Genomic DNA, 27,183 nt, shown 5'->3' with positions numbered 1-27,183 from the left:
TTAGAATTGATACTATTAAACACTTATTGGATTTTTAAAGTGTTTTTAAAAATTCTTTCTACAATCATAGAAGCTATTCTTGAGCTGGAGATTGTGGTTGTAAGATTATATTTTGGCTTAATATTTATTTGCCCTTGAGATAGTCTAAGAGGAAAGTATACATTTGTGAAGAATATTATAGAGAAGATGCAGGAAACAAAATCTAAAGCTTGGAAATGCACATTTTTATCCCTCACAAGTGTAGGCCTCCCATGATTACAATGTAAAAAGCAAGGGGCCAGCTGTCCTGGTTTCTGGATCATTCTCTGTGTTGATGATATGCTGATTGTACCACTTGACTCAAAGTAATAGCAAATCCTGTGAACTTATAGTTAGAGGAATACAATTAAATATTGTATTACTGTTTTAGTCATCATATTTAGAATATTCTTTAAAAATCATCAATGAAGTTCTTCTGAAACATTAGAGTAGATTTTATATATGTATGTACTTTTTTTACCAGTTGCAAAATTATGCAAATTTATTATTATGGGATCATTCAATTGTCACTTAGATTTGACAGAGAGTATCTTGATGCAGACACTCTCAGAAGTTGAGTAAGTGGGACCAGGAACCAAAGGCGGCACCCAGCATCGTTTTATCTGTTCAAGCAAACTCTGGGTAAACCTTGCCTGATTACTTGACTCATCCATGCTGCTAGCTTTGTAGCAACAAACACAGTGTACACAGGGGCAAAAGGCAGACAGTTCCCACAATGTTAGTCTTTTCCATTTCTGCAAGCACACAGGTGTATGGAGGAACTAAGTGTTCCTTCCTAAGCAATGTGTGTACATGTACCAGGATGAAAAAGACAAATGATTTGAGGGAGGAAATACCTTAAAGAGAAAAGATAATATTTTCTTATCTTCTATGTACCTGATTAACCTCTTAGATGTTTTCCTTTTCACTAGTACAGTTTTTAAAAATTTAGCCTTACTCCAAGAGTTTGTACTCTAATTACTTTTCTTTTTTTTTTTTTCATGATGTCTGTGTCTAGAGCATGTTAGAAGTTCCTAACAGACCCCGTATTTTGGTAATACTGGTTACTAAGTGACCAAATTTAACAATCACACCTTAACTTTCGCCTTAGATACTGCTGCAAGAGTTGGGTCCTGGTGATGGTGTTGTCATGGCATTCGATCATGTCCTGCAGAAGCTGCTGGAGGAATACAGTAGTGATGACACAAGGAATGTGAAAGAAACCACCGAGTACTTAAAAACATCCTGGATCAATCTAAAACAAAGGTAACTCTAGGGCCCTGGCAGGTAGATGCACATTGTCAAGTTAAGAAGTTGATGGTTTTGGGAACATGCCAAACATGTGACTACTGAAACTACCTTTTAGTGTTGATTTCTATTGTTATATCATGATGTACTGAGTCATTACTATCATATTGAGGACTGAATGTATTCTCATATGGTACCTGTAATGGAGTTTTTTTCTTGAATAAGCCTAAGCCTTGCCAATGATCATTTTAGCTATTCTGAATATCTTTTTTTCCCCTTTCTTAATATTTATTTATTTGAAAGGTAGAGTTACAGAGAGAGAGGGAGAAACAGAGAAATACCTATCTTCCATCTGCTGGTTCACTTCCTAGAGAGCTACAACAGCCACGGCTGGGCCAGGCTGAAGCCAGGTGCCAAGCGCTTCCTCTGGGTCTTCCATGTGGGTGACAGGGGCCCAAGCTCTTGGGCCATCTTTTGCTTCTTTTCCCAGGCTATTAGTAGAGAGCTGGATGGGAAATGGAACAGCAAGGACTCAAACTAGCATCCATATAGGATGCCAGCCTTGCAGGCAACAGTTTAACCTGCTGTGCCACAATGGTAACCCCAGTTATTTTGCATTTCTCATGCCTCTTGATAGGTATTATCTAGAATACAGTTTGTAGTACTCTGGTGGTAAGGAACACTTAGGCATTTATAGGTAAATCAGGGAAATATGGTTCCTGGAGTTAATTATAGCAGTGTTTGGGGCCTGTGGCTGAGTTTAGGACCACGTGGGCTCTGAAATTATCTAGAAATATGCATATTTTTAGGGTTTCAATAGTTTGTTACCTTTTGCTGCCATTACTTTGTCTAGTCAGTATATTCAAAATAGCCTAAAATTGCATGTGAGTTCATAAGAGACATTTTTCTGTCATTGGTACACCCAGGATTTGAGGAACTATAACCAGTGGTTAGCATCCCTTTAAGATTGCATATTTATATTCTTCCTTAGTTAAAAAAATATATTTACTTCACGCATACTGCTGGAAATGCCTCTGTCTAAGTGAAATTATGGTTTCGCACACATCTTTATCTATTCAAATGTAACTGCTTGGAAACTAATTTGATATCAAAACATTTATTTTGCAGTGAATAAAATGCTTATTTTTAGAACACTTTATGATCCATATTCTTGGTAATAAAGTATGGCCAAGTATTTAATGACAGCTTGACTTGGAGAAGTTTTATACATTTCTAGAATGTTATTTTTAGTGAGAAGCTCTAAAACAGATTTTCTGAGCACTCCAAGAGAATTATGAGGGCATTGTATGAGCGTGTGTTGCTCGCTATGCCTAGAACAGTGGAGGGAATAAGACCAAGATGACACATAAACAACTTCAGAAGTGGTTAGAGGAATGTGGCTGATGCTGATCTTTCTTGCACTTTTGCACAACTTTTTTTATTATAACACATTATTTGAATATAGTAAGAATCTCATCACGTAAGGCAGGGAAGAGCGAATTAAAAACAGTTTTTAACACTGAGAAATAATTATTAGAATACTTTATCTGTGTGTTTCTAAAAATTCCACATCTAAGTTATGACTTTGTTTTCATTGTGAAAAATTCCAGAAAAAATGATCACTATGAATGTGTGGCCTGCTTTATTTAGTACCTCTGATTCTTTTTTTGCTTCTACTTTGTAAATATTTTAAGACAGCCTACAGCAGTAGTTAGATTAGATGGAAGAGGCAATTAAAAATGAATTATATTCCAAGGTGATCTTTCATTTATCATAGCTAAGACAATGCCAGTGTTCTAGTTGCAAGTACTTGTTCTTATTCTATTTTGTTAGTGCATTTTTTGAGAATAAGTGATTATATTAATACTTAAACATGACTGAGATATATTGTTACTTAGAGAGAAAGGAAAATGTAACAAAACTGACTGAAGGATATCTTTTTTTTTATTTTTTCTTTTTTTTTTTATTTAGTAAATATAAATTTCCAAAGTACAGTTTATGGATTACATTGCTCCCCCCCCCATAATTTCCCTCCCATCTCCCGATCCCTCTCCCATTCCATTCACATCAAGATTCATTTTCAATTATCTTTATATACAGAAGATCAATTCAGTATATGTTAAGTAAAGATTTCATCAGTTTGCACCCACACAGAAACACAAAGTGTAAAAATACTGTTTCAGTACTATTTATAGCATTACTTCACATTGGACAACACATTAAGGACAGATCCCACATGAGAAGTAAGTACACAGTGACTCCTGTTGTTGACTTAACAATTTGACACTCTTGTTTATGGTGTCAGTAATCTCCCTAGGCTCTAGTCATGAGTTGCCAAGGCTATGGAAGCCTTTTGAGTTCGCCGACTTCGATCTTATTCCGACAGGGTCATAGTCAAAGTGGAAGTTCTCTCCTCCTGAAGGATATCTTGATAGATGACAGCTAAGGTTATAGATGAGATTTTTCTTTATCAAGCTCAATGATAATTATGATTGTTAATTCTTCTAGGTGGTCATCTGCCTAGAATATGTCTTTTCTTGTCTTTCTTTTTTTTATTTTTTATTTTTTGACAGGCAGAGTTAGAGAGAGAGAGACAGAGACAAAGGTCTTCCTTCTGTTGGTTCTCCCCCAAATGGTCGCTACGGCTGGCGCATTGTGCTGATCCGAAGCCAAGAGCCAGGTGCTTCCTTCTGGTCTCCCATGTGGGTGCAGGACCCAAGCTCTTGAGCCATACTCCACTGCCTTCCCGGGCCACAGCATTGAGCTAGACTGGAAGAGGAGCAACCGGGACAGAATCTGGCACCCCAACTGGGACTAGAACCCGGGGTGCCGGCACTGCAGGCGAAGGATTAGCCAAGTGAGCCATGTTGCTGGCCCTTTCCTTGTCTTTCTAAACAAAGTATGGAAACTCTATTAGTTTTTTATTCTTGTCATTATTGTTTCAGAGACAAAATTAAGGAGATTGAAGAGCTGTAAGGGACCTTAGGTTATCTAACCCAATGATGGGCAACCTTTTTTTCACTATTACTTCCCTAGGAAGACTTTCTGACACTCCCCTACACAAAGAATGCTTGTGCCATGTATCTGCTTTTGTGCTGTGTGATTGAGCTCTATACATTAAAAGAGTGAAATTTTCCACCAGTATATCCCCACAAAGAACCATTTCTCACCCCACTTGAGATTACATGAGCTAATCTGATGCTCTCAGGCCCAGAAAAGGTAAATTATATTTTCAAAGTCACATAGCACAGCCAAGATGCTTTTCTTCTATATTAAACTATGATAAGCCTCTCCGTGAGTTCTAAAGCATTGGTAGTAAATGTATTCAGGCTTCTATCTTTGAGGTTTTGTGCTTATTTTTCCTGTATAAATTTTACTGAGTAGCTTCTCATCCTTAGGCACTATGCTGAGCCGTTCATATACATTATTTCATTTAATCTTCACACATCCAGAGGAGACAGGAGTGTCTTCGTTGGCAGTATGTCAATGAGTAAAGTGAAGTGAAGACAAGTTAAGGAATTACTCAAAATCACACAACTTGTGCTGGTAGAGCTGAGATTGGAATTCAAACCTTTTTGACTGCACAGGCAGGCTTTTACCTTCTTTCCATATAGTTTCATTTTTCTTCTCTGTTATCAGAATGTCAGCGATTGCGGGTGACTGCTTTGCCACCCACCTCTGAGATCTATGTGTGATTCTGCTTACTGGTTCTTGTCTGTGTTGTGTTTAGAAGCCAGATCAGATTAAAGATAATGTGGTTTCTTCTGTGAAACATGTAAGCTGTCTAGTAAGTAGCCATTGTGTTGACTTTAATGGCCACTGAGATGCCTTTTACCAGGACTCCCTTCTTATCTCCCAGCTTGCTTGGTATCTACATCATTGTCAGCCACATTCTGGAAGGGTAATTTTACTTGCATATGGAAGTATTACTGGGGCGTAATGTGTGAAGTTTAATATCAGCTTTCAAAGGAAATGCTTTGTATGAATTGTAGTTGGGCTAAATAATTTGGCCGTTTACAGTTCCATGTCCACAGTCCTTTATCTACAAGGCTAAAAGGCAAAAAAGCTCTGATAACAGAAGGCTTTGAATTGATATGAGGCTATGTATTATAGTCTTTCATTATCCTGCTTACTCTGAATAGCCTTGCTTCCAGATGCAGAAATAGAAATGTATTTGATTATTTTCCAGACCCTGCTTGGGGTTAGATGTAATATAAATACATCCATAATATTAGTTCTCTAATCTATAAAAAAGTTAAATTCTGAAACAAAACCTACTCCAAATACTTTAGATTCTATGAACGGTAGAGTTTCTAGCTAATCTGTCTATCTTCATCATTCTTCTTTTTTAAGTGCAAATGGAGACAGTGGCTATTGAAATGTGCTTAAAGTAACTTTTGGGGTGCGGATGCCTAATTTGGGCATGAAATATATTTTAGTCATCCAATAGATAGGACTAAAATAACTTTTTGTATGTACCTGTTCATACACATACACCTATGCCTACACCTAAATATAGTTATCTATGCAGAAATATTGTAAAGGAAATATAATTTTAAGCTACAAATAGTAAATAAATAATTATTTATTACTATGGATCTGTCTCCCTATTCTTATGCCCACAAAGTCATGTGCTTACCATTTCTATGAGCCTTGAGCAAGTTATTTTAAGTCATTTAGTCTAAATGTCCTTGGTTCTAAAATAGAAATCACACTAATCTGTAGGATTATTGTGACATCAAAACTGATGTATAAAAGTTCTTGGCACATGATATGTGCTCAACACATATAATTTGTTGTGTCATATTATGTCTGCATTATAAACACATTGTACTTTAGTGTACCTCACAGTACTTTCAATGACTCAAAGAGCAAAGATTGAGGTATTATCAGTTATCTATAGTAATGTTAAGAGATTTCTACTTAAATCAATGATAAATACTTGATCATTTGTTTTACTGCATTCAGGATAGGTATTTAAATCCTTATTACCAGATGAAACTTCCTAGAGCATGCAATTTTCTTGGTTAGTGGAATCATCACAGTTGCTGAATTTATGTTGAATTTAAGTGTTTTCTCCCAAAGTGAAAGTCTAACCATCCTAAGAAGAAAGGGTATAGAATATAAAGACACAGTTACTTCATACAGATTGATCCAATGAGGGAACTTTATTTCCTCTGTAATGTCCCTGTTTTTCTCATTAGTGCTCATTAACTTGTGAACAATAGTCAATGGGACATATGGGATGGCCAAAATATATGAGGGGGATGTAAATATTGTTTATATTAAAGACTGAATAGGCAAATCCCTTCACTATTTTACAAACAGATAAGGTTCCAAAAATTTGTTTATTTTTTCCCTAATTGAATTTATTATATATTTTGAAACTTTTTTGTTATTATATTTTCTATACTGAGTGTTTATTGTCCATGTAGATTCTTGAAAATGAACCATTCTTCTTTAGTATTTATCCATTGTTCAATTTGATCAATATCATATAATTGTGATTAATAGAAGACATTTATATTGAGAATGTGTCCAATGGCCTGACATCAGTCAGGCTCAAACTTTGAATTCTTGAATGCTGCAGCAGCTGTCATCCCCAAATCACTGGGTGTAGGTAGAAAACACAGACAGTCTTATTTTTGTGGTTTGTCCAGCAGCAGTATGAGGTTCAGAGATTTGGGTCAGTCACCTTGATTTATCCTCTCAGGAATGAAACTTCTTTCCCCAAAAGTCACCTGTGTTTTTCACCTGTTTCCTTTATTTTTGGTGGTGGCATTTCATTGTAGGTTTTCCCTTCCAAGATGGAAATAAAACTGGCCAAGAAGAAGAGTGTAAAAACTATGCTCTTTTATATTTTCCTTGTCTGTTATGTTGTTTAAATGATTCAGGTGGCTTTTTAAGGCCTTTAAAAATAGTTGTTAACAGCATTGTCTTTGTGGTATGTGCTCTAACAATGCAAATGTTTTCATTTTACAATTATAAGCTCAAGCGTGAGGATAGTTTCCAAATATATTTAATTCCATCTCAAACAAAGGATCTGTACTCCTTGTTTTTGCCTTCAAATTTTCCTCTTACTGTCAGTTAACTAGTCAGTACTTAACCAAATATTTATTTAGCTTCCTATTTGCCAAAATCTATGCTCTTTGACGATCCAGCCATAAATGCACCCTTAACCTGCCCCCCAGAAGCTTCTACCCTGTAGGTGGAATCATGTAGTAAATAAGAAAATAATACATAATTATAGCAGATTGTTTTGGAGGGTGAAAGAAACTAACAAGTGCTATGTAGGAGGAGGAACTTACTTAGCTTGGGGAAATTTAGAAAGCATAGCTTGGAGTGTGGCATTTGAGCTGCCTCTGAAGATTAAGAAGGAACCATCTGAACAAAGTCCTAAAGTGAGCATCAGTTATCAAAGTCATGAGGCAGGAAAGAGTGTAACTTAACTATAATGACTATGGGGGCATGGGCTTGGGATGTGGTAGGAGAGGGAGGTAGAGGCCAGACCATGTTGAATTTTGTAAGATGTGGGAAGGAGTATGACTATTGTAAGTATGGTGGAACACATGGGAATTATTAAATAAGGAATGACCTGTCTAACTTGTATACATTAGACTGTAATCCTGTAGATGCTTCGTGATGACTAGGTTGTAAGGATGTAAAAGAATAATTGGGAAAATCAGAAAGGCAGTAACTGTGGTGGTCCAGTTGGGAAACAGTAGTACCTTTAGCTATTATAGACAGATGATAGATTTGCGATCTGCTCTGCAAGTAGACAAGGTGCTTTGATAGATTGGACATATGGTTTGAGAAAGCAAAGGCCATCAAAGATAGTATTTTGTAAAAGTATCAATGGTCAGACCATTCACTGGATTGAGAAATGCTGTAGGAGTTTTGAGAGGAAAGAATAGAAAATTGGGTTTTGATATGTTTGTTTGAGATGCCTATTAAGTATTACAATGTGTACTTGGCTAGGTGAATCTTGAACTCATCTGTTCTGGACTTCAGATATGATTGGGGAGTTCTCAGCATTTACCGTAGAGATTAAATCTGTGGGAATAGATGCCATTTGCCTGAGAAGACTGAAGCTGGGATAAGGAGAGGGTACTTGACCAAGGCATTAGGGCTGAAGATTTGATGATTGAGCAAAAAAGGAGAGAGCAAAAAGGCCTGGAAAAAAAAAAATCCAGTGAGGTAGAAAAAAAAATCCAGGATTTCTGGTGTTTAGAGAGGAAGGAAAATAATATTTCTAAGGGAAAGGAAAGAAGAGGGTATTTCTAAGGGAAAAATTATCTTCTCTATTGAATTAGGTTGAGTAATCAGAAAAATTCACCCAGAGCACTATCATGAAATTCTACAACTTAGAGATTTCTGGTGATTTTGCAAAGAGCAATTTAAGAAAGTGATCAATCTGGAAGATAGAGTGAGATGAAGATGAGGAAGTAGACCAATTTGTGGAAATAACTGTAGAGAAGTTGTGAAGAGAGGCAAGAGAGATTGGGTAGGATCTGGAGTGCACTGAAGAGTGGTGATTAACTCTTCCTTTAAAATGGGATGTGAGACAGCACGTTTGATGTCTATGGCAATGATCCAGTACAGGAGAGACTGATGACTCACAACACAGGTATGGCAAAGGCTCAGAGAAAGAAAGTCTTTGAGTAGTAAAGAAAGCAAAATCAGGTGAACTGAGTTCGGTAACAGTTGGAATTCAGGAGAAAACAATGAGAAAATGAGTACAGATGCATGAAGACTAGAACTTTAGTGGTGGGAAGATAACAGATTCTCTCCACCAGGCCTGAACTTTCTTTATAAACCGTGAAACACATGGTCAGGGACATTGGAGGAGAGACTAAACAAGGTTGGAAGAAAGAGAATTCAAAGTGAAATCAAAATCCTGGTGAATGGGACAGAGTCTCTTAGGGGGATTACAGTATTGCTGGATAATGCTGGGTAACTGGTTTATAGCAATAAAAATGAGGTTAATATACCGTAGCTTTCTTCTACTCCAAAGCAAGCCAAAAGCATGCAGATAACAGATGGAGAGAGAGGGAGCAGGGGAAAGGTAGATATTTGGGTGAGAGAGAAGACCAGTGCTACCTCTCAGCCCGTAGGTGGTGCTTTCTCTCACTAGAGCTGTGGCTTTGCAAATGGATCCTGCACTGGATTTCAGCCTCCCTTTACCCATGGAGGCAGTGGACAACTTTTATAACCCTATGCAGCAACCCTGAACCAGAATCTCTTTGTATGAATGTAATGCACATATGTCCTGGATTTTAAAGTGGTAGGATTTTTCCTGGAAGATGGAAGAATAGTGGCTTGGAATTAATGGTGGGGAGCAAGGAAAACCCTAATTCTACCTCCTCATAGTGCAGTATATAGAGAAAAAAAGACAAAAAAACCTTCATTCAAATTTGTAGAACTCATGTCCCCAAGGAAATGAATTTCAGGGAAGCCAAGATGAAGGGATGATCTGAGGAGCAGGAGGGCACAGAGGCCGAACATAGAATACCAGCTCCGGGGCTTGCAGAAGAATGGCTAGGGGAGCAGTAGGAGATGGCCCAAGTGCTGGGACCCCTGCACCTGCATGGGAGACCCAGAGGATGCTCCTGGTTCCTGGCTTCAGCCTGGCCCAGCCCTGGCCATTGCAGGCATTTGGGGAGTGAACCAGCCGATGGAAGACCTCTCTCTCTCCCTCTCTCTCTGCACCTGCCTCCCTGTAACTGTCTTTCAAATACACACACACACACACACACACACATATGTATATGTATATCCTTTGGGTATAGAAGGCTGTGGGCAGGTACCTTAGGGTGGAGGGTGGGTGTTGTGAGTATGCAGTTCCCTTCCTGAGCTTCCCAAGTGTTCTGGTATTGACAGCCTAAAACAGCTTTCTTCAGTCTTACGGATTATTTTTAAGTGTCTTGATGGTGACTCAACATCTATATAACAGAGATGGCCACCAAAAGAGGACTGATAAGAATCATTCCTGCAGCAAATGATTCTTCACTTTGACTTCATTCTCCTTTTTCCCCTGCCAGCATGCTTTAGTATATTTTCCATATACATGCTATTTTATTTACAAAAGAACAAAATGACCTTGTGAAGGTACCCATTGAAGTGCTTAAAGAATTGTTTCATTGTAAGTGTTCTACCTGCCACTCAAAGTACTGGTACTACTATTTTATGCTCTGAAAGAGATAAATGTATTTAAATCTCATATCACTGTAAAGGTCACCTTTTTTAAGTACACTAATATTTAGCTACACATATCTGTGGATTTCCTAAAATGTTTTTTCCCATTAAAGTATTTTTGAAATGAGGCCTACCTATTTTGTGTTCAAATAAACTGTTGACCAACTATAAGCATAGGAAAACTTGATTAAGCATCACATCATGTTTTGTAGTTTAACATATCAAGTACATTTAACATCTTCAAAATGACATTTAAAGCAATTAGTTATGTGGGTGGCCAAGTTTTGTTATGTTATAAAATGACTATAGGCTATTTTTGTAGCCTATCATAGCTGCCTTTATCACAAATATCTCCCTGAAAGCTAAGATTATGCGTTTAAAAAATCCTAGTTTCCTTTAATATACACTATAATAAATCTGTCACCCATGGATCCTTAAATCTTTTATGGGAAGCTATTTATATTTTCAGTCTGTACAATTTTTTGCACTAAAGAATTCTATAGTCTGTTACTTCTTCTGTTTGAAGTAAAATTTTTATTTCTGCTAAAGTTACCCTTCTAAACTTCAGATGCTGTATCTTTTAGGTTTTCAGTCTATCCTTATTCTTTATGATTTATAGACTAAAAAGTAATGTTTAAAATCTCTGCTTTTATCTTCTAGCCACAAACTCCTAGATTTAGTATCATATCTTTTCCTATAATAGTGCTGCTTCCCCTCTATCCTCTCCTTATGTTTTCAGGATTTCCCCTAGGTCTGTTCTGGACTTTCTTGAGATGTAGCAACCAGAATTGCCACATACAAAATCTGCTTTGGAAGTGTAGGCTAATGTGAGGTCAGTGCTGCATGTGATCATAGAACTTTTACATTAATGCTGCCCAGTCGTCTCACTCTCTGTGCACCACCCGTCGACAACATTTCATATACACGCGGTGGTTTGTCATGAAGCTGAATCTGAAGCAGGGATTGAGGGTGAGAGGTGGAGAGCTCTTCCAGAAGGCTTGATGATCTCTGTGATGGCATATATTATTTTAAAAGGACTCCTGGAGATTTAGAAATAGATCTTTCGGTGATCTAATCCAAGATTCTTGTTGTAATGATGAAAAAAGTAAATTGGAGATTTGAAATGATTTACCGCAACTCATATAGCTAGTATATTGCAGAAGTGGTGGAATTAAGTCATTTCTTCTGGGTGCAGTGCACAAGTGACATTAAAGATGATTTCTTAGCATGTGTAATAAAGTGCACATACATATTTCTGAGCCTCTAATTTTAGTGATTTTTGCCTTATGATAAATTATGTGAAATTCATTGAAAATAGACAAAAGAGTCATGTACTATTTAGTATGCCATACTGTAGACTTGGATCTGATATTTAAAAAAGAAGGGAGAGACAGGGGTATAGGGAACTAAATTAATTGTGTTATATTCTCTTGAAAGTTTCATATAAATTATATTAAGTAAAAAAGTCAGAATACAATTAATATATATATATACACACTATGATTATAAATTTTAAAATGTACATTTATTTTATTATGACAATTTAAATTGCTATAAATATAGTTTAGTATATAGTATGTTCATCATTTTTAGTAGTTATGTTCATTTTGACACAAGATATATGTTCATTTAAAAATTTTTCCCAAACATTTATTATTAAATTGCATATTGGCATGCCACAAGGAAAACTAATTTCTCAGTACCTCACAAATTCATATAAAAGGTTAGAGAAAGTATTATTTATTACTCATTATATCTTGATGTATTTATGTGTGAATACCTCATATGTCCCTTAAAATATTCCTACAGGGGAGATGCCTATTACTATTGTTAGATTACTTTATTCAGTAAATATTTGGTACACTGCTGCTTTATGACAGTCCTGGCAGCCAAGTGCATTGATGATTCAGAACTTTGAAACAGATAAGAAAGCAGTCGCTTGCAATCTTGATGAGAGACATAATGAGATGAGGAGATTATCCTGGGGTGTCTAGGTGGGCACTGTCTCATCCCATGAGTTCTTAAAAGAAGAGGAGGCAGGGGAGTGGGTCAGAGAGATTTGATGTGAGGGCTTCACCTGCTGTTGCTGGCTTTGAAGGTAGAGCAGTGGCCATGAGCTAGGGAATATGACAACCTCTAGAAGCTGTGAAAGGCAAGGATTCACCACCAGAGCCTCCAGAAAGGCATACAACCCCGTGACTACTGCCATTTAGTCTAGTGGAGACCTAGACACTCCCTACAGAATGTAGGATAATAAACCAGTGTTGCTTTAAGTTACTAAGTATTGCAGCAGTAATAGCACACTAATGGCTCTGGTAGGGGAAATCATGGGATGCTTTGGAACAGGAACCTTAGGTTCAGAAGGGATTTACACCCAGTTAGTAGGTTTCCACAGAAGTTACCCGGAATAAAGGAGACTATTGGTGGAGGCTGGAGTAAAGGGTGGGAAGAGGAAAGATATTTACAGGGAAAGAGGTAACACAGAAACTAGTGAGTGTCAGTGACCTCTTGGAGGATTAATAATTGGCTATTTTTGTAGAAAAATAATGCATGCGGCTAGGAATAATGATTCTCTTCTTTATTTAAAGGCAGAGAGAGAGAGAGAGAGAGAGAGAGAGAGAGAGGGGTGGCAGGGAGAGAGGGAAAGAGAATGATCTTCCATCTACTGATTCCCTCTCCAATTGTCCACAACAGCCAAGGCTTGGCGAAACCAAAGCCACGAGTCAAGAACTCCACCTGGGTCTCCCACGGGGGTGTCAGGGACCCAGGTATTTGAGCCATGAGTTAGTGCCTTCCATGATTTACATTATTGGAAGTTGGGTTCCAAGAGGATGTGGGACTCAGTGCCACACGCTCTGACATGGGATGCAAGCGTCTCAAGCAGCTGCTTAAGCTGCTGCAGCACAATGCCTGTTCCATGAGATGATTCTTGAGGGATGAGCAAGAGTGAGGTCGTGGAAAACCTTGTGTGCTGAGCAGGATTTAGGGATGGTGGAAATGGGGTTTGAGGAGATGAGGAGCTTGGTCAAGCTTTCATGGGTAGGTGAAGCCTTGTCTGTCTTGTTCTGAAACCTGTGTGGTTTTTTTGCTTCTACAGCCGAGCAAGTAGATATCTCTTACTGAAACAAGTACAAGTTATTTTTTTTCCAGTTTTCTACAAATGGAGCATTTTCAAAGCAGTATCTCTTTTCTGCCTGATGACCAGTAGATGATTTGATAATAAGCATCCTGCTTCTTGGGTTCAGAATGTTCCATTGCTCCCGAAGTGGCTGTTGCTTCCCTGCCCAGTGGAATATGTCCGAGGTCAAGTGTTTACGTTATTTTATTGCACTTTTCCTCTGAAGCATGCTGTGTGCCCCTTTATACTATATGTCTCTCATGTACAGGGAGTCCTCTGCCATTACGGTTCTTAGACATTTGCATCCTTTTCCCTAGTATGACCTTTCTCCAGGTTTGGTGACCGAAATCTGTAATGACCTGTTTTCACATTACTTGTTGCCACATTACTTATTATAACACGTGAATTTTCTTTTTTTTTTTTAAAAAAGATTTATTTATTTGAAAGAGTTACAGAGAAGGAGAGGCAGCGAGAGAGAGAGAGAGAGAGAGAGAATATTTTCCATCTGCCAGCTCATGCCCCCAAATGGCCGCAACAGTTGGGGCTGGGCCAGACCGAAGCCAGGAGCCAGGTGCTTTCTCAGAATCTCCCACATGGTTGTAGGGGCTTAAGCACTTGGGCCATCTTCCACTGCTTTCCCAGGCACATTATCAGGGAGCTCGATTTGAAGTGGAGCAGCTGAGACTCAAACCAGTGCCTATATTAGGGATGCTGGTGCTGCAGATGACCGCTTAACCTGCTACGCCACTGTGCCAGCCACTGTAGAAATCTTCTTATATAGTAAAGGATTCTGATTATGGAAAATGAAAGTGTTTGACTTTATTAAACTTTATACTTTATATATTTTGTGTTAGGTGTTCTTAATATGATAATTGAGTTTGTGGTGAAGTGAATGCTTGTATGTAGTCCTTTAATTCTTTATTTTCTGGTACATTTTTGGCACAGTCTTCATTTAGTTACTCTTAGTTTTTTTTCTGTTGATATTTAAAAAAATTGAAACTAATGGGGAAAGTGTTTTGGCATTATGCAGCTGCCTGCAATGCCAACATCTCATATGGGTGCCAGTTCAAATCCCGGCTGCTCCACTTCTGATCCAGCTCCCTGCTAATTCAGCTGGGAAGGCAGTGGAAGATGGCCCAAGTGCTTGGACCCCTGCCACCCATGTAGGAAACCTGGATGAAACTCCTGGCTCCTTGCTTTATTTGCAGTCATTTGGGGAGTGAACCAGGTGATGGGGAAGAACTCTCTCTGTCTCTGTCTCTCTCTGTCTGTAACTCTGCCTTTCAAATAAATAAATCTTTTTTTTTTTTAATGCAGATAATGTTTGTGGGAGGACATAATACCACTCCCAAGAACCACTCAAATTCTGATGGGAAAGTTCTAAATTCTAAAAACTAAAGAAATATATGCATGAGATTCCAAAAAATATTAAAAGGCACTGAAACCTTTATAACAGAATATAGTTGTTCTATTTGCAGTCTCTCTTCCTATGACATTTTAAATTTCTCTTTTCTCATTTGTACATTTATACATTCTAAATAAAATTAGCATGCTGTTATCTTTCAATTCATCCATATTATGCATTGTCTACTGATATCCTATTTTGATAAATACATCGGAAATAGCATTCTAATGCTATTGTTCTCCAAGCTTTTGGAAAGTCAATGTGAACATCATTATACCTGCCCAACATTATTAATAGCCAAACACTACAGCATGTTCTAATAATCTCATTTCCTCTGTTTCACCAGAAATTAATAATTGCCTTGTTTTCCTTGAATTGATTGCTAATTCTTCCCACATTTTCTGAGGGCCTGGCAGTGTAATTTTCCACAAAGTCAATCATATTAATCAATCACTTCTAATATTTTTTTCTTGGAGACATCTCTTCTGGAGACATGCTATCTGGGCTGCTTTGTAGCCATCCTACTAGGTATTTTCTTCGCTTTTCTCCTAGTTTGTGATCTTTAGTTCTAGGATCTGATGGATCTTTTGCTTGTTTTCATCTTTTGGGTTATTTACTCATTTTGTCTGAATGTATCCTTTGTCAGCTTTGCCGACTTAAAACAAGGATATAGAGCACTCTGTGTTTATATTTATCTGCTCCACTTTGGTTTAGCTCCCTCTTTCCTGTCATCTCTCCCCAATGGCGTGGGACCCCTCGGCTTGTTCCTGTACTGGATCTCCTTTTTTCATGCTTCTCACATAGTGCATCTTCCATCTGCTTGGTTCACCAACTGAATTTTTTGGAGGATATTTCCCAGGAGCTTCTTAAAAATGGGGTATGGGAGCTAATTTTAAAGGCATATTATAGATGGATGTCATTATAATTTAAGTATCTATTATAACAGTAAAAAGAACACTGAGGTTTATGGAATTATAAAAAATAATTTCGTCCACAGTGACTTTTTAGACTAGGTTGACAAAGAAGAAATTAATATGATATGGTTAAATTAAAAGTAAAGAGTAAATTGAGATCATAATCCCAGGGCTTTTTCAGAATACATGTGATTAATTTCTGTATAATGAGGAATACTGACCTTTAATGAACTCAGAGCAAGGAAACCTAATTTGGATAGAATGTTCTGGAAGAGTTGGTCCTTAAAACTTATAGGGTTGGCAGGTTTTTTGTTTTTTTAAATGTGGAGATTGGATGACATTTTTATATGGATGTAAAATTTTTACCTGGCCATAGAATTAAGAATATTATAAAGGGAAATGGAGCACAGCAAGTTTGACCTGAATAGGGTACTGGAGAAAAAAAAATCTCAGGGATAAATTTGGAAGAGTAAAATTATGATGGGTAATGGAAGACATTCAATTCTTGATGAGGGCATTTGAATTTCTTCTGTAGTAGTGAAACATTGCTGGGATGTTTTTAGCAAGTGAATAGTGGTGTGACTTTGATGACATTCCAGAATGTCTATAATTGGATCATAGTATGTAGTCCTCAGTCTCTGGAGCCTTTCACTTAGCAAAAGGCATTGGATGAGCCATCCAAATTGTTGCAGGTATTAATAGTTTGTTTATTGTTATTGCTGAGTAGTATTATGTTGTAGGCATGTATCTTACTTTATGGACAAACTGGCTGATATTTGTAATGCTTCCACTGCTTGACCATTACAAATGTAGCTTCCATAAACATTTGTATACAAATTTTGTGTGGATATATGTTTTCATCTGTCCTGGGTAAATAGCTAGGGTTGGGATTGCTAGATGATATCGTATGCACAGTTATGTTTCTAACAAACTACTATCTGCTTTTCAAAACATCTGTACTGTTTTATACTGTTACTTGTAGTGTATGAGAATCTCAGTTACTCTAGTTTCTTAACAGTACTTGGGCCATCCTCCACTGCTTCTCAGGTGTGTTAGCAGGGAGCTGGATCAGAAGTGGAGCAAGCTGGGTCTCGAATTGGCTCCCATATGTGATGCCAGCATGGCAGTGGCAGGTGGTATCTTTACCTGCTACACAGTGGCAGCCCCGGAATCTATTTTTCAAATTGAGTTTTTTTTTTTTTTTTTTTTTGTGATGGAGTTCTGAGGTAGCTAGCATTTTAAAGTTGAAGCTTACAGGTGTGTGTATCTTTTAACTCCTGCAATTCATGATAGTTCTGCATTCCAATGGTGATACAGATTAATGATGCAGTTTTAAAAGCTTGATCATCAGATTAAAAAAGCAATTACTTAAAAGTATGAAAAGTTGGCCTTTTAATTTATTTTCCTTTTCTCTTAAATATTTCTTCAGATTTTAATTTTTCTTAGGATTCTTTTAGTCACTGATTAATGTGATGTCCTTTTGAGTTCTTTTTGATGTTCTTTTGAGTATCAGGCATAATGCTAAGGTATTAATGTAGAACATACAGGGGAATAACAATACAATTAGAAAATGTAATATGCAGTCATAATTACTTTGTGATATTGGTATTTTGTTGATATTTCTGTGTGTGTGTGTTTCTCTCTTACTCTTCTCACAGTTCACATAGCTTCTTCATTATGACACATTCAAGGCACACATATAAAGAGATACCAGTTCCATGTGGTGACCTAAATAAATAAAAGTTCCTTTGAGGCTGTCTGTTAATTTTTTATTTAGGATTTGCACGATGTGCAGTGTCACACTCTAAGTAATAGAGCCGTGCTTGTCATGTTGTCGCTTTCAGTATTGCTGACAGACAGAGTGCCTTGGAGGCTGATCTGAGGACAGTACAGGCCTCTCGCCGAGACTTGGAGAACTTCTTAAAGTGGATCCAAGAGGCAGAAGCCACGGTGAACGTGCTTGCGGATGCCTCTCAGCGAGAGAATGCTCTTCAGGACAATATCCTGGCCGCAGAGCTCAAACAGCAGATGCAGGTAAGGACCTGAGAGACGCACCCAGGATTTCTCTTTGCGCTGTGTTCTTCTCTGTGTGTGGACAGGCATGCTGGTTATTACCTGAAGGTGAAGTTGTCACCTTATTCTGTTAGGAAAGCAATTCTCCTTTATGAATAGTTGGTTTCAAGAAATAAGATCTGTGATATGCTTTTACTGAATATTAGAATAAAATAATCCCATCTCATTTTATGGAAGTAATAACTGTTTAGAATAGACGCTCATAGCTCGTCTGGCTTCTGACATTTTAAGGCCTTCATAGTTAGCTTTATTGAATCCTAAATTATAAGGGCATTTTCCCTTAATATGAAGTTGTTTCTTTCCCCATCTATTATAAATACTTGATACCAAAGAAGGAAAAGCTTTGTGATTTAGTATGCAACCTGAAATATTAAGCTTGAAGGTGTTACTTTTATGTTTTTGGCACTATAACTGTGATTGCATATGCAGTCTGCAGTTTAGATTTTTCTTCTATATGAAATGTGGAAATATAAAATCTTTCATTAAAAAAATGGAATCTTAGGAAGTAAATCTGAAAATTTTTTTCTGCTGCTAAGTACTATGGCTTCAGTGCTCTTGACCCTCCTAATTTTTCTGATTGACCTATTTTTCAAACTCATGTAGGCCTCTCACTTAGAACTTAATTCAAACCTTGTATTTTGATGGAGAAGTCTCCATATCTACCATGGTTTTTACATCTTGTTACTTCTTGATTCCATGTCATTCTCACATCAGTTTGACAGTCAGAGTTCATGAGATGCTTGGGAACACTCATTCCATTGTCATTTGATGCAAATCTTCTATCCCAATTGATCACATGATGTTCCAATGCTAGTGATTATGTTATTCCATATTATTGCCTCCCCTGTGCTCTGTGTGAAACTCCTAAGTAAACTTTGACTGCTATCCTGAGACCCTGAATTCACTACTATGAACTCAATTTTTTCAGTCTATTCTTAGCAAGTGTTTTTCCTTGAAACATCAAAAAGATTGTTTTGTAAAATGTCGACAAATAGGTGGATCTGATAAAAATCTATAAAAGCTTACTTTTAACTACTCTGGTTCTTACAATTTTTCTCTAAGTTTGAAATTATTTTCTTGAAAGTTTACAAAATAACTAAAATAGACCTTTTGGAGTAGGATTATTTATAACTTGTTCTATGCATAAAGACTTTTATGGTATTTTATCGTTGAGTTTTTAAGTTTAATGAAAATCCCTGTTTTCTTCCATTGCTTCTTATTTTCTATTTATTGTACAATATATTTGAGACTTGGCAATGAGTATGACCAAGCAGTTGACAAGTAAATGTATTCTTCTGTCTCTCCCTCTGGAGTATTGTGAGGTCAACATAAATGTTAATTGATAAAATATTTATCAGTCATCTTGAGTTTCGGGGGTTACAGAGGGCTATTGATGTGGGTAGGTGCTAGACAGAATGTGAGTTTTTATGACTTGCACAACTTTAGGCCTGACCTATAAATACTCATTGATATGTAATTTTTGTATTACAAGTGTTAAGTTCAACAACATCTAGACTGTGCAGTTGAGTAGGTAACAGGTTATAGACAGTGAGCGGAGGAGGCTTGAAATGAATCTTGTAATGAGCTCCAGCAAATTCAAGCTTGTTGGAGAGTGTGGTGAAGTTTTGTGCCAACCTTTTTCTCAGGACATATTCTTACTGGAGCCAAGCGCTGCTCAATATTTAATGAATATTCAAACTGTGCAAGAGGTAAATGTAAATAGAAATGTTTCAAATCTTTCTAAATGAAAATAACAAAGCATGGGATTATGGATGGCAGACAGCATCAGGGAAGAGAGACTGTTTACTGAAATCCCAAAATACATTATAACATGTGTAATCTCTGCTTCTCAAATAATTTAGTGTTGCTAAAATAGTCTATTTTGGCTCATTGAAAACATTAAAGAGGGCATTAACTAAGAGCCTAGTAAAAATCTCTTTTTTAGCTAATAATAAATTGTACATTGTTTACACTTAGGATGCTTCATATTATGGTAATTTACATCATTTTCACTCCCTTGTTCACTTTTTAAAGACGTCTGACTTATTTGAAGTGGGGGGAGAGGAACAGAAAGTGACAGAAGGGACAGAAAGAAAGACACAGAAATCTAAATCTCCCATCTACTGGTTCTCCCCAAATGCTGGGCCAGACTGAAGCCAGGAGCCTGGAATTCAACCTTGGTCTCCCACATAATGTGGCAGGGACCCAAGGGCATGAGTTATCACCTGCCTTCCAGGGTGCACATTTGCAACCAGCTGCAATGGAGAATGGAGCTAGGATTCTAACCCTGCACTCCAATATGGGTTGTAGGTATCCCAAGCAGCATCTTACCTGCTATACCAAACATCTGTGCAACTCCCTTTCTCCTTGACTTGTTCTTCTTTTTTTGTTTTAAGATTTATTTGAAAGTCAGAGTTACACAGAGAGAGTAAAGGCAGAAAGAGAGAGAGAGAGAGAGAGGCCTTCTATCCAATGGTTCACTCCCCAATTGGCTGCAATGGCCAGAGCTGCACCCATCTGAAGCCAGGAGCCAGGAGCTTCTTCTGGGTCTCCTACATAGGTGCAGGGGCCTAAGGCCTTGAGCCATATTCTACTGCTTTCCCAGGCCATAGCAGAGCCCTGGATTGAAAGTAGAGCAGCTGGGTCTTGAACTGGTGCCATATGGGATGCTGGCACTTCAGGCCAGGGCATTAACCCGCTGCACCACATTGCCACCCCCTTGACTTGTTCTTAATTTTAAAACATTCTATTTTATTTAAAACATAACCAGCCGGCACTGTGGCTCACTAGGCTAATCCTCCGCCTTGCGGCGCCGGCACACCGGGTCTAAGTCCCAGTCGGGGCGCCAGATTCTGTCCCAGTTGCCCCTCTTCCAGGCTAGCTCTCTGCTGTGGCCAGGGAGTGCAGTGGAGGATGGCCCAAGTGCTTGGGCCCTGCACCCCATGGGAGACCAGGATAAGTACCTGGCTCCTGCCATCGGATCAGCATGGTGCGCCGGCCACAGCGTGCCAGCCGCGGTGGCCATTGGAGGGTGAACCAACGGCAAAGGAAGACCTTTCTCTCTGTCTCTCTCTCTCTCACTGTCCACTCTGCCTGTCAAAAACAAAACAAAAAAACATAACCTATTGCTTTATTTTTAGAAGATTGTGAGTAGATTATTGTTAGAGATTTAGTACCTTTTGGTGAGTATATCTGAAATGGGAGAATTTTAATTTTCTGGTGGGCTGATGTATTAAATGCTCTCAGTTGGTATGAATGAACAGATACTTAAAAAGGAAACTTGTTTGGTGATGAAAATGTGTTTATTGAAGACCACGAATGTACAGAAGCATCTGAAGCCATCAAATAAATTGTCTAACAGTGTGGTAGGATAAGGACCAGGGCATGTTTGTGCACCCTGCACGAGTGGTGTATGTATAGCTGCTCAGATGACACGCCCACTATTCATACCTGCTTCATATCTTGTGACAACCAGAGGCAGAGCCGTGGGAGCATTTCACGGAGATGAAGATGTTTATTCTTGTATTCAGCTGAATGTGAATCTTGGATACCTTTTGGTAAAGGATAGTTTGGGAGGACAATGGACAATGAAGATTTATTTCTGGAGTATACTATAATACATGCCATTTCTGTTATGGGTGGTGGCTATTTGTGTCTATGTATTGAAGCTCCATTACTCTTACTGCAAGGCTCTTAAGTTTTATTCCTCAGCAGAGATGATCCTGCGGGAGAGAGAAGCCCTTGAAAGCAGAGCAGGGCAGGTTATGGAGGGTCTTGTATGACATGCTGAGTATTGTGTATGGTAACCTGATGGCAGTGGGGGAAGTGATAAAGGATTCCAAGCAATAGAATAATGCAGTGGGATTTTTGCTTTAAAGGAATCTAGCTGATGGCATTCTGAGGGATGAATTTGAAGCAGGCAAGGACAGAAATTGTTAGGACAGGGGTGTAAATTATAGCAGGCATGTGAGGGTATGGTAAATTTATTTTGACTACATTGAAAGGAAACCTTTGAGTAACACCTAAGTGGAAATATTGGGTACCCAGTTGTCACTGTGAATTTGTATCAGAGGAGAAAATTTGATCAAAGATGCAGAATATTTTTTTCTTGTGTTTACTTTTGACTCCCAGGAAGCTTTTTAATTTTAATGAATTTATTATCAATTTTCATGTCCATATTCTAGATTTTATTGTTTTAAATACAATTTTCAATGTAAAGTTTACATTTAAGCAGTATCAGTTGAGATATTCTGATTCTTTCCTGGGTATGATCCCAAGACCCTGTGGATTTTTGGGGGAAGTGGGTGTGGTATGATAATAGGTGTCTGGCTCTGCTTTCTCACAATTTATGTTTCAGGATTATTATATTTCTATTTCCTGTGTTCACTTTTAGTCTAATTTCCATTCTTTGGGTCCATAAATTCAGACTTTGTAGATTATTTCAGGTCTTCCTGTACCGTGCTCCATACACGGCACTGTGTGTGGTTGTAGCTGAGGAGGGGTTTAATCTCTATCTTGTGGGAACTTCACCTCCTATTTTTGACACAGGAATTATACAAGTTGAACATTCCTAATCCAGAAATATGCAATCTGAAATGTTTCCAAATCCAAAATTTCTGAGTGTTGACAAGGTGCTGAACGTGGAAAATTCCACACTATGTTTCATGTGCAACATAAACAAAACTACCATATACAGGCTGTGTGTGTGAGGTGTAGGAAGCATGTTATGACTTGGGTCCCTTCCCCAAGGTATCTCATTATGTATGTGCAAATATTATATTGAAAAATCCCTCCCCACCCATAATCTAAAATGCTTCTGGTATGAAGCTTGTTCAGAAGTGGATACATGACCTATAGCTTCTTCCTATGTTGACAATGATTTTTTTGGCATGTAGCTCATGTGCTATACAGTCTACCACGTGCATTTTACAGTTCCATTGGTTTTAGTGTATTCAGTCGTGCAGTGACCACCACAAGCAAGTTGGAACCTTTCGTCACTTCAGACAGGCACCCTTCGTCCTTTAGCTGCCCAGTCTCCTAAGCAATCACTGATTTGTTTGTATCTATTTGCTTTATTTATATTTTAAACTGTATTAACTAACTGTGGCCTCTGCATCCAGCTGTACACAGATCGGTTGATATTTGGAGCTTCACCAGAGGGAGGCAGTATAGATTGTTCAGCGTAGACTTGCATAGAAAATAAAAGACACAAGCAGAAGTACATAAACACTTCTTGATAAACAATTCTCTGAGTCTCAGTATAGGACTTGTATACATGTTAACATGAAGGACTGAGAGGCAAATGAAGGAAAAGAACAGAAACAAACACTTGACATCTCTACATTTCTCTTAAGGAATCAAGACAACATCAGGGAGAGGTGAAACTGCAGCCTTAGCCAGGTTATTAGTTTGAGCAGGACACTGATAATGAGAGACATCTGGGTTCTATTTTGGGCTATGTCCTTTTGCCCTGTCATTTAATCATTCTAGGTTGTGCTCTTCACCTCCTAACATCACTTTGTCCCCCAATTGATATTTGTAATAATATTCAAGCTGCAGTAGCAAATGTGTCTCAAGAATGTATACATACCCATAAAAACCAAAAATTCTGTACTTGCTCTTCATATGATGTAATTATGGTCCTGTATTTCCTGTTCATAAAATTAAAGCAGCGTTATGGCAAATCAAATGAGATCATGAAGATGCTGTCTAAGAGAAATGCGGTAATTTGGAATGTTTAGTAAGTAGTCCATTACACACTTATTGCTATTAACTTTGCTGTTTCATTAGATGACTCCCAGCCTATTTGATTAATAACGACTTTCCTCCGAGGCAGACACAGGAGAGCCCATTGGATGGCTCTGCATTTAGGGTATCTTAGGTCAAGCCACACACCCACTGCAAGTATATTTTATTTTGTTCTTGTATTTTCAGTGAGGTTCTGCTGAGATCTGTCTGGAGGTGGTTTCTTGGCACTTAATGTATGGGCTGCTGTCCTAAGAATCAGGTACCCCTCTGCTCTTCTGGAGATTTATAAGAGGGTGCATTCTTCACCCATGCCACAGGGCACATCGGGCTGCGTTTCTTTGGGCAGTGAATGCATCCCTCTTCAGAGTGAGAGGGTGAATGCCACTCTGTCTCTTAATAGAAACCAGCTCCCAGACACGCACCGTGGTGGCGATGTGTTGAATCTCTGTTCCCAGGGGATGTCTGCTTTGTATCTGCAGCTTTAATGTTTCACTTAATATCCTCTTTAGCTACCGAGCGTGCCTCTCCGGCAGCAGGCAGCGCTTGGCTGCTCGACAACTTGCTTCATTTCTGGCCATGCTGGGCTGAGCTAGTCCTGGCCGTGAGCATCTGCTGGGGGGCTTTTCTGAGTGGCGTTTGTCTGGGTTTTTGAAATTGAGAAGAAGTTGAAGGAATAGCAGCCTCCTTTTTCCCTTGAACCTGAGCCCCTGTATCTTTCAAATGCATTCCTGGAACGAGCATGCTCAGAGAACTGGCAAATCATTGTCCAGTGACCGGGAGGAAATGATCGTTGCTCTTCATTTATAATGCAAATTCTGAGGTGTCTCCAGAAGTGTGGTAAACTTAAAATGATGGCTGTGGTGAGAACGTCTCTGCAGAAAGTTGTGGTTTTGTTACATCGTTTACAAAGGATGGCAGTTTCTTCTCCTCGGTATCAGAAGCTCTGTAAGGTAACTGAGTGATTGAAAATGAGGATCTCGGGTGTTTGACAATTCTACTCTTTCTTGGGGTCTGAAAACACATCTGCCAGGTTCTTGTCAAGGAAAGATTCACTTCCTTAGTGATCTGTCCTGGGAGCTGCTAAAGGGACCTGTCTAATTAAATTTTGCTGAGAATCTGAAAGAAGTACTGTTTCAGCACATACTTTGTTTTGCATTTGACACAGCCTTGTCTTCTGAGATGGGCTAGTGAATCGAACTGTTAGGAGAAAACATGGCAAAACTACATTCATTAAGACCTGTTACCTTTGTGGTACTTTATGGTGTCTTAATATTGAATGCACATTAATTTTACATGAATTTTGATGGAATTAAAAGCAGAGCTTAAAGTAATCTTTCAGTAGATCACTTAAAAATTGTCCGTCTTTTTATGGGTAATTGTTTTTTAATGGAAAATTTAAAGCACAGACATTTGAAAAACTATCAGACTTAAACCCAAGACAAAATATCCCCTGTGTTTTCTAATCTCCAGGTATTGTAGTTGAGTTTGAGGAAGTTAATTGTATTTGGACAGGTGGATTAAGTAGTTTCTACAGGCAACCTGTTTGACAGTTGCAAATTTTTAATACTACGTATTCCTAAACAGAAACCATTGCATCAGCGGCTGTGTTGTTTTTAAAGTTAGCTATTACATTTTTATCATTGTTTTATTTTATTCAAGTGGTGCTCATACAAACTCATTACTTTTGTAAACAACTAGATGACCCCATATAGAAAGAGGGAATTGTAACAGGAATGTTGTAACAATTTTCACCACAGCATACATATTCTTCCTTTCTTTCTGTCATATTCTTAGTACCAGTCCCGAGAATGTATCTTATTGGTCTCTTAACTGCCAAAACTTATTTGTAATGATTGGAAAAACTGCCTTTAAGACAATGTTATTTTTCCAGTGATATTAAAAAATGGGATGTTTAGTTATGGAGGCTGTGTTTACATGGCAGAAGATAAGGGAGAAAAACCAGTATTTTTTTAGCTCTATCATGTTTTAATGTTACTTACAGTTTGGCCATTAGATGTAGTTGTGTTTGGAAACTTTAAGAAAAAAAATTTAAGATAGATTAAGGTAGTGAAGTATTCTTTATAGAAATACTTAGAAGTCTTCCCATTTGCATCAGAAACTAAGCAAAACTTAATGCAAGTTAAATAACTCAGTTGTAAACCTAATTATTTCAGTATGTCATGTTTTCTTCTCCCACAAAGAATGTTTATTCTGGTCCAAAATTTATGGTTTTCATGAAAAGGCAGGTTTTGATAATGGATGAGAAAAGCTCATTCATAAGTATATGCTATTTATTTATTTGTTTTTTACTAACAGAGTGACTATGTAGAACATGTTTCAAAAATGTCTAGGTTATTTTTCTGATCTATATATACATACTTTCATTAAACAAGATTTTTTAGAGTCATGTGACCAAGATATTAAATTAGTCTGACATCTGCAGCAAAAGTCACTTACTGGAGAAAGTTGCTAATTATTTTCGTAATTATGCCCTGAATTAAGCACAAGTTAAGTTACTGAAGTCATTGGGTAAATTAATTCCCAACAAAAGAACTCTTTGGGAAGAGTTCTTGAGATATATAATTTACCAAAAATGCTATTAAAATGTACATGTTTAGAGTAAATGTTTTTTTTTTTTTGTGGGGTGGGCAGAATTTATATTACTTACTGTAGGCATGTTATCTTCTACATGTTTTTTTCACGTATGTAAAATTAACAACTGCCCTGATAATGAAATGATACATATACAATTCCAGAAGTTTCCAGCAGGTGTCAATATAAGGCAGTGATATATGAAATTTTGGCTACAGGACTGGGAATCTAGATGAGAAAGTGGTGCAATTACCATAAAACAAATGAGCTAGTAACAGATACATTTTATTCGCCTGACTACATTTTGAAGACTGATCTTAGCTGTTGAACTGTGTTAACTCATATAAGTTAAAGTTTTAGTTGTGGAATTACATATTAATTTATGGTTGCCCTTTCAAGTATTGACATAGATATCTATACTAACTGAAAATAACTGCATTTTAATTATCAACAGTCTGTGTGTTTCATAAATGTTTAAATAATTTTGGTATTTATTTGCTTTAAGATACTATATATTCTTTTCTCCCTAAACTATAAGTGCTGTCATGATTTTATCTTCTCCATACCTTCTTAAATGCTCTAAATTTAGTTTTTTAGAAAGGAAATGCTGTGTATAGCATAGAAAATATAAAATATAAAGGCAGTCTATTGTATATATTTTTACAAACTGAAATGAATGAGGAAAAATGTTAATAATAAGGAAACTTGAGAATTTTAAGTTCATATTGGCATTTTTGAAATCTAGCATCTGTTAATATTTTTGTACTCATTTAAAGTTGTTTTTATGATCTCCTTTTTATGTATTATATGGTATTTAAGTATTTGAATCAGAATTTTTGCTCAGTGGCACTTGATCTTTTTTGGCTGTCTAC

At 37.6% G+C, this 27,183-nt stretch overlaps 1 protein-coding gene across 16 annotated transcripts in view; it reads left to right on the top strand.

Annotated features, from left to right (window-relative positions):
• Positions 1 to 27,183, top strand: part of UTRN (utrophin) — a 580,255-nt gene that overhangs the window by 283,462 nt on the left and 269,610 nt on the right. For all 16 annotated transcript variants that reach the window (XM_089333656.1, XM_089333655.1, XM_089333653.1 and 13 more), the window contains 2 exons: positions 1,130 to 1,284; positions 17,743 to 17,932. In XM_089333656.1, the coding sequence (XP_089189782.1) occupies positions 1,130 to 1,284; positions 17,743 to 17,932 (345 nt within the window). The remainder of the gene's footprint in view (positions 1 to 1,129; positions 1,285 to 17,742; positions 17,933 to 27,183) is intronic.

The sequence above is a fragment of the Oryctolagus cuniculus genome, chromosome 5, assembly GCF_051225735.1.
Source record: "Oryctolagus cuniculus isolate XC-2025 breed Fujian yellow rabbit chromosome 5, ASM5122573v1, whole genome shotgun sequence".
NCBI classification, from domain to species: domain Eukaryota; kingdom Metazoa; phylum Chordata; class Mammalia; order Lagomorpha; family Leporidae; genus Oryctolagus; species Oryctolagus cuniculus.
Note: the sequence above shows the minus strand (reverse complement) of the source record. Positions and strands in the feature narration are given on the sequence as shown.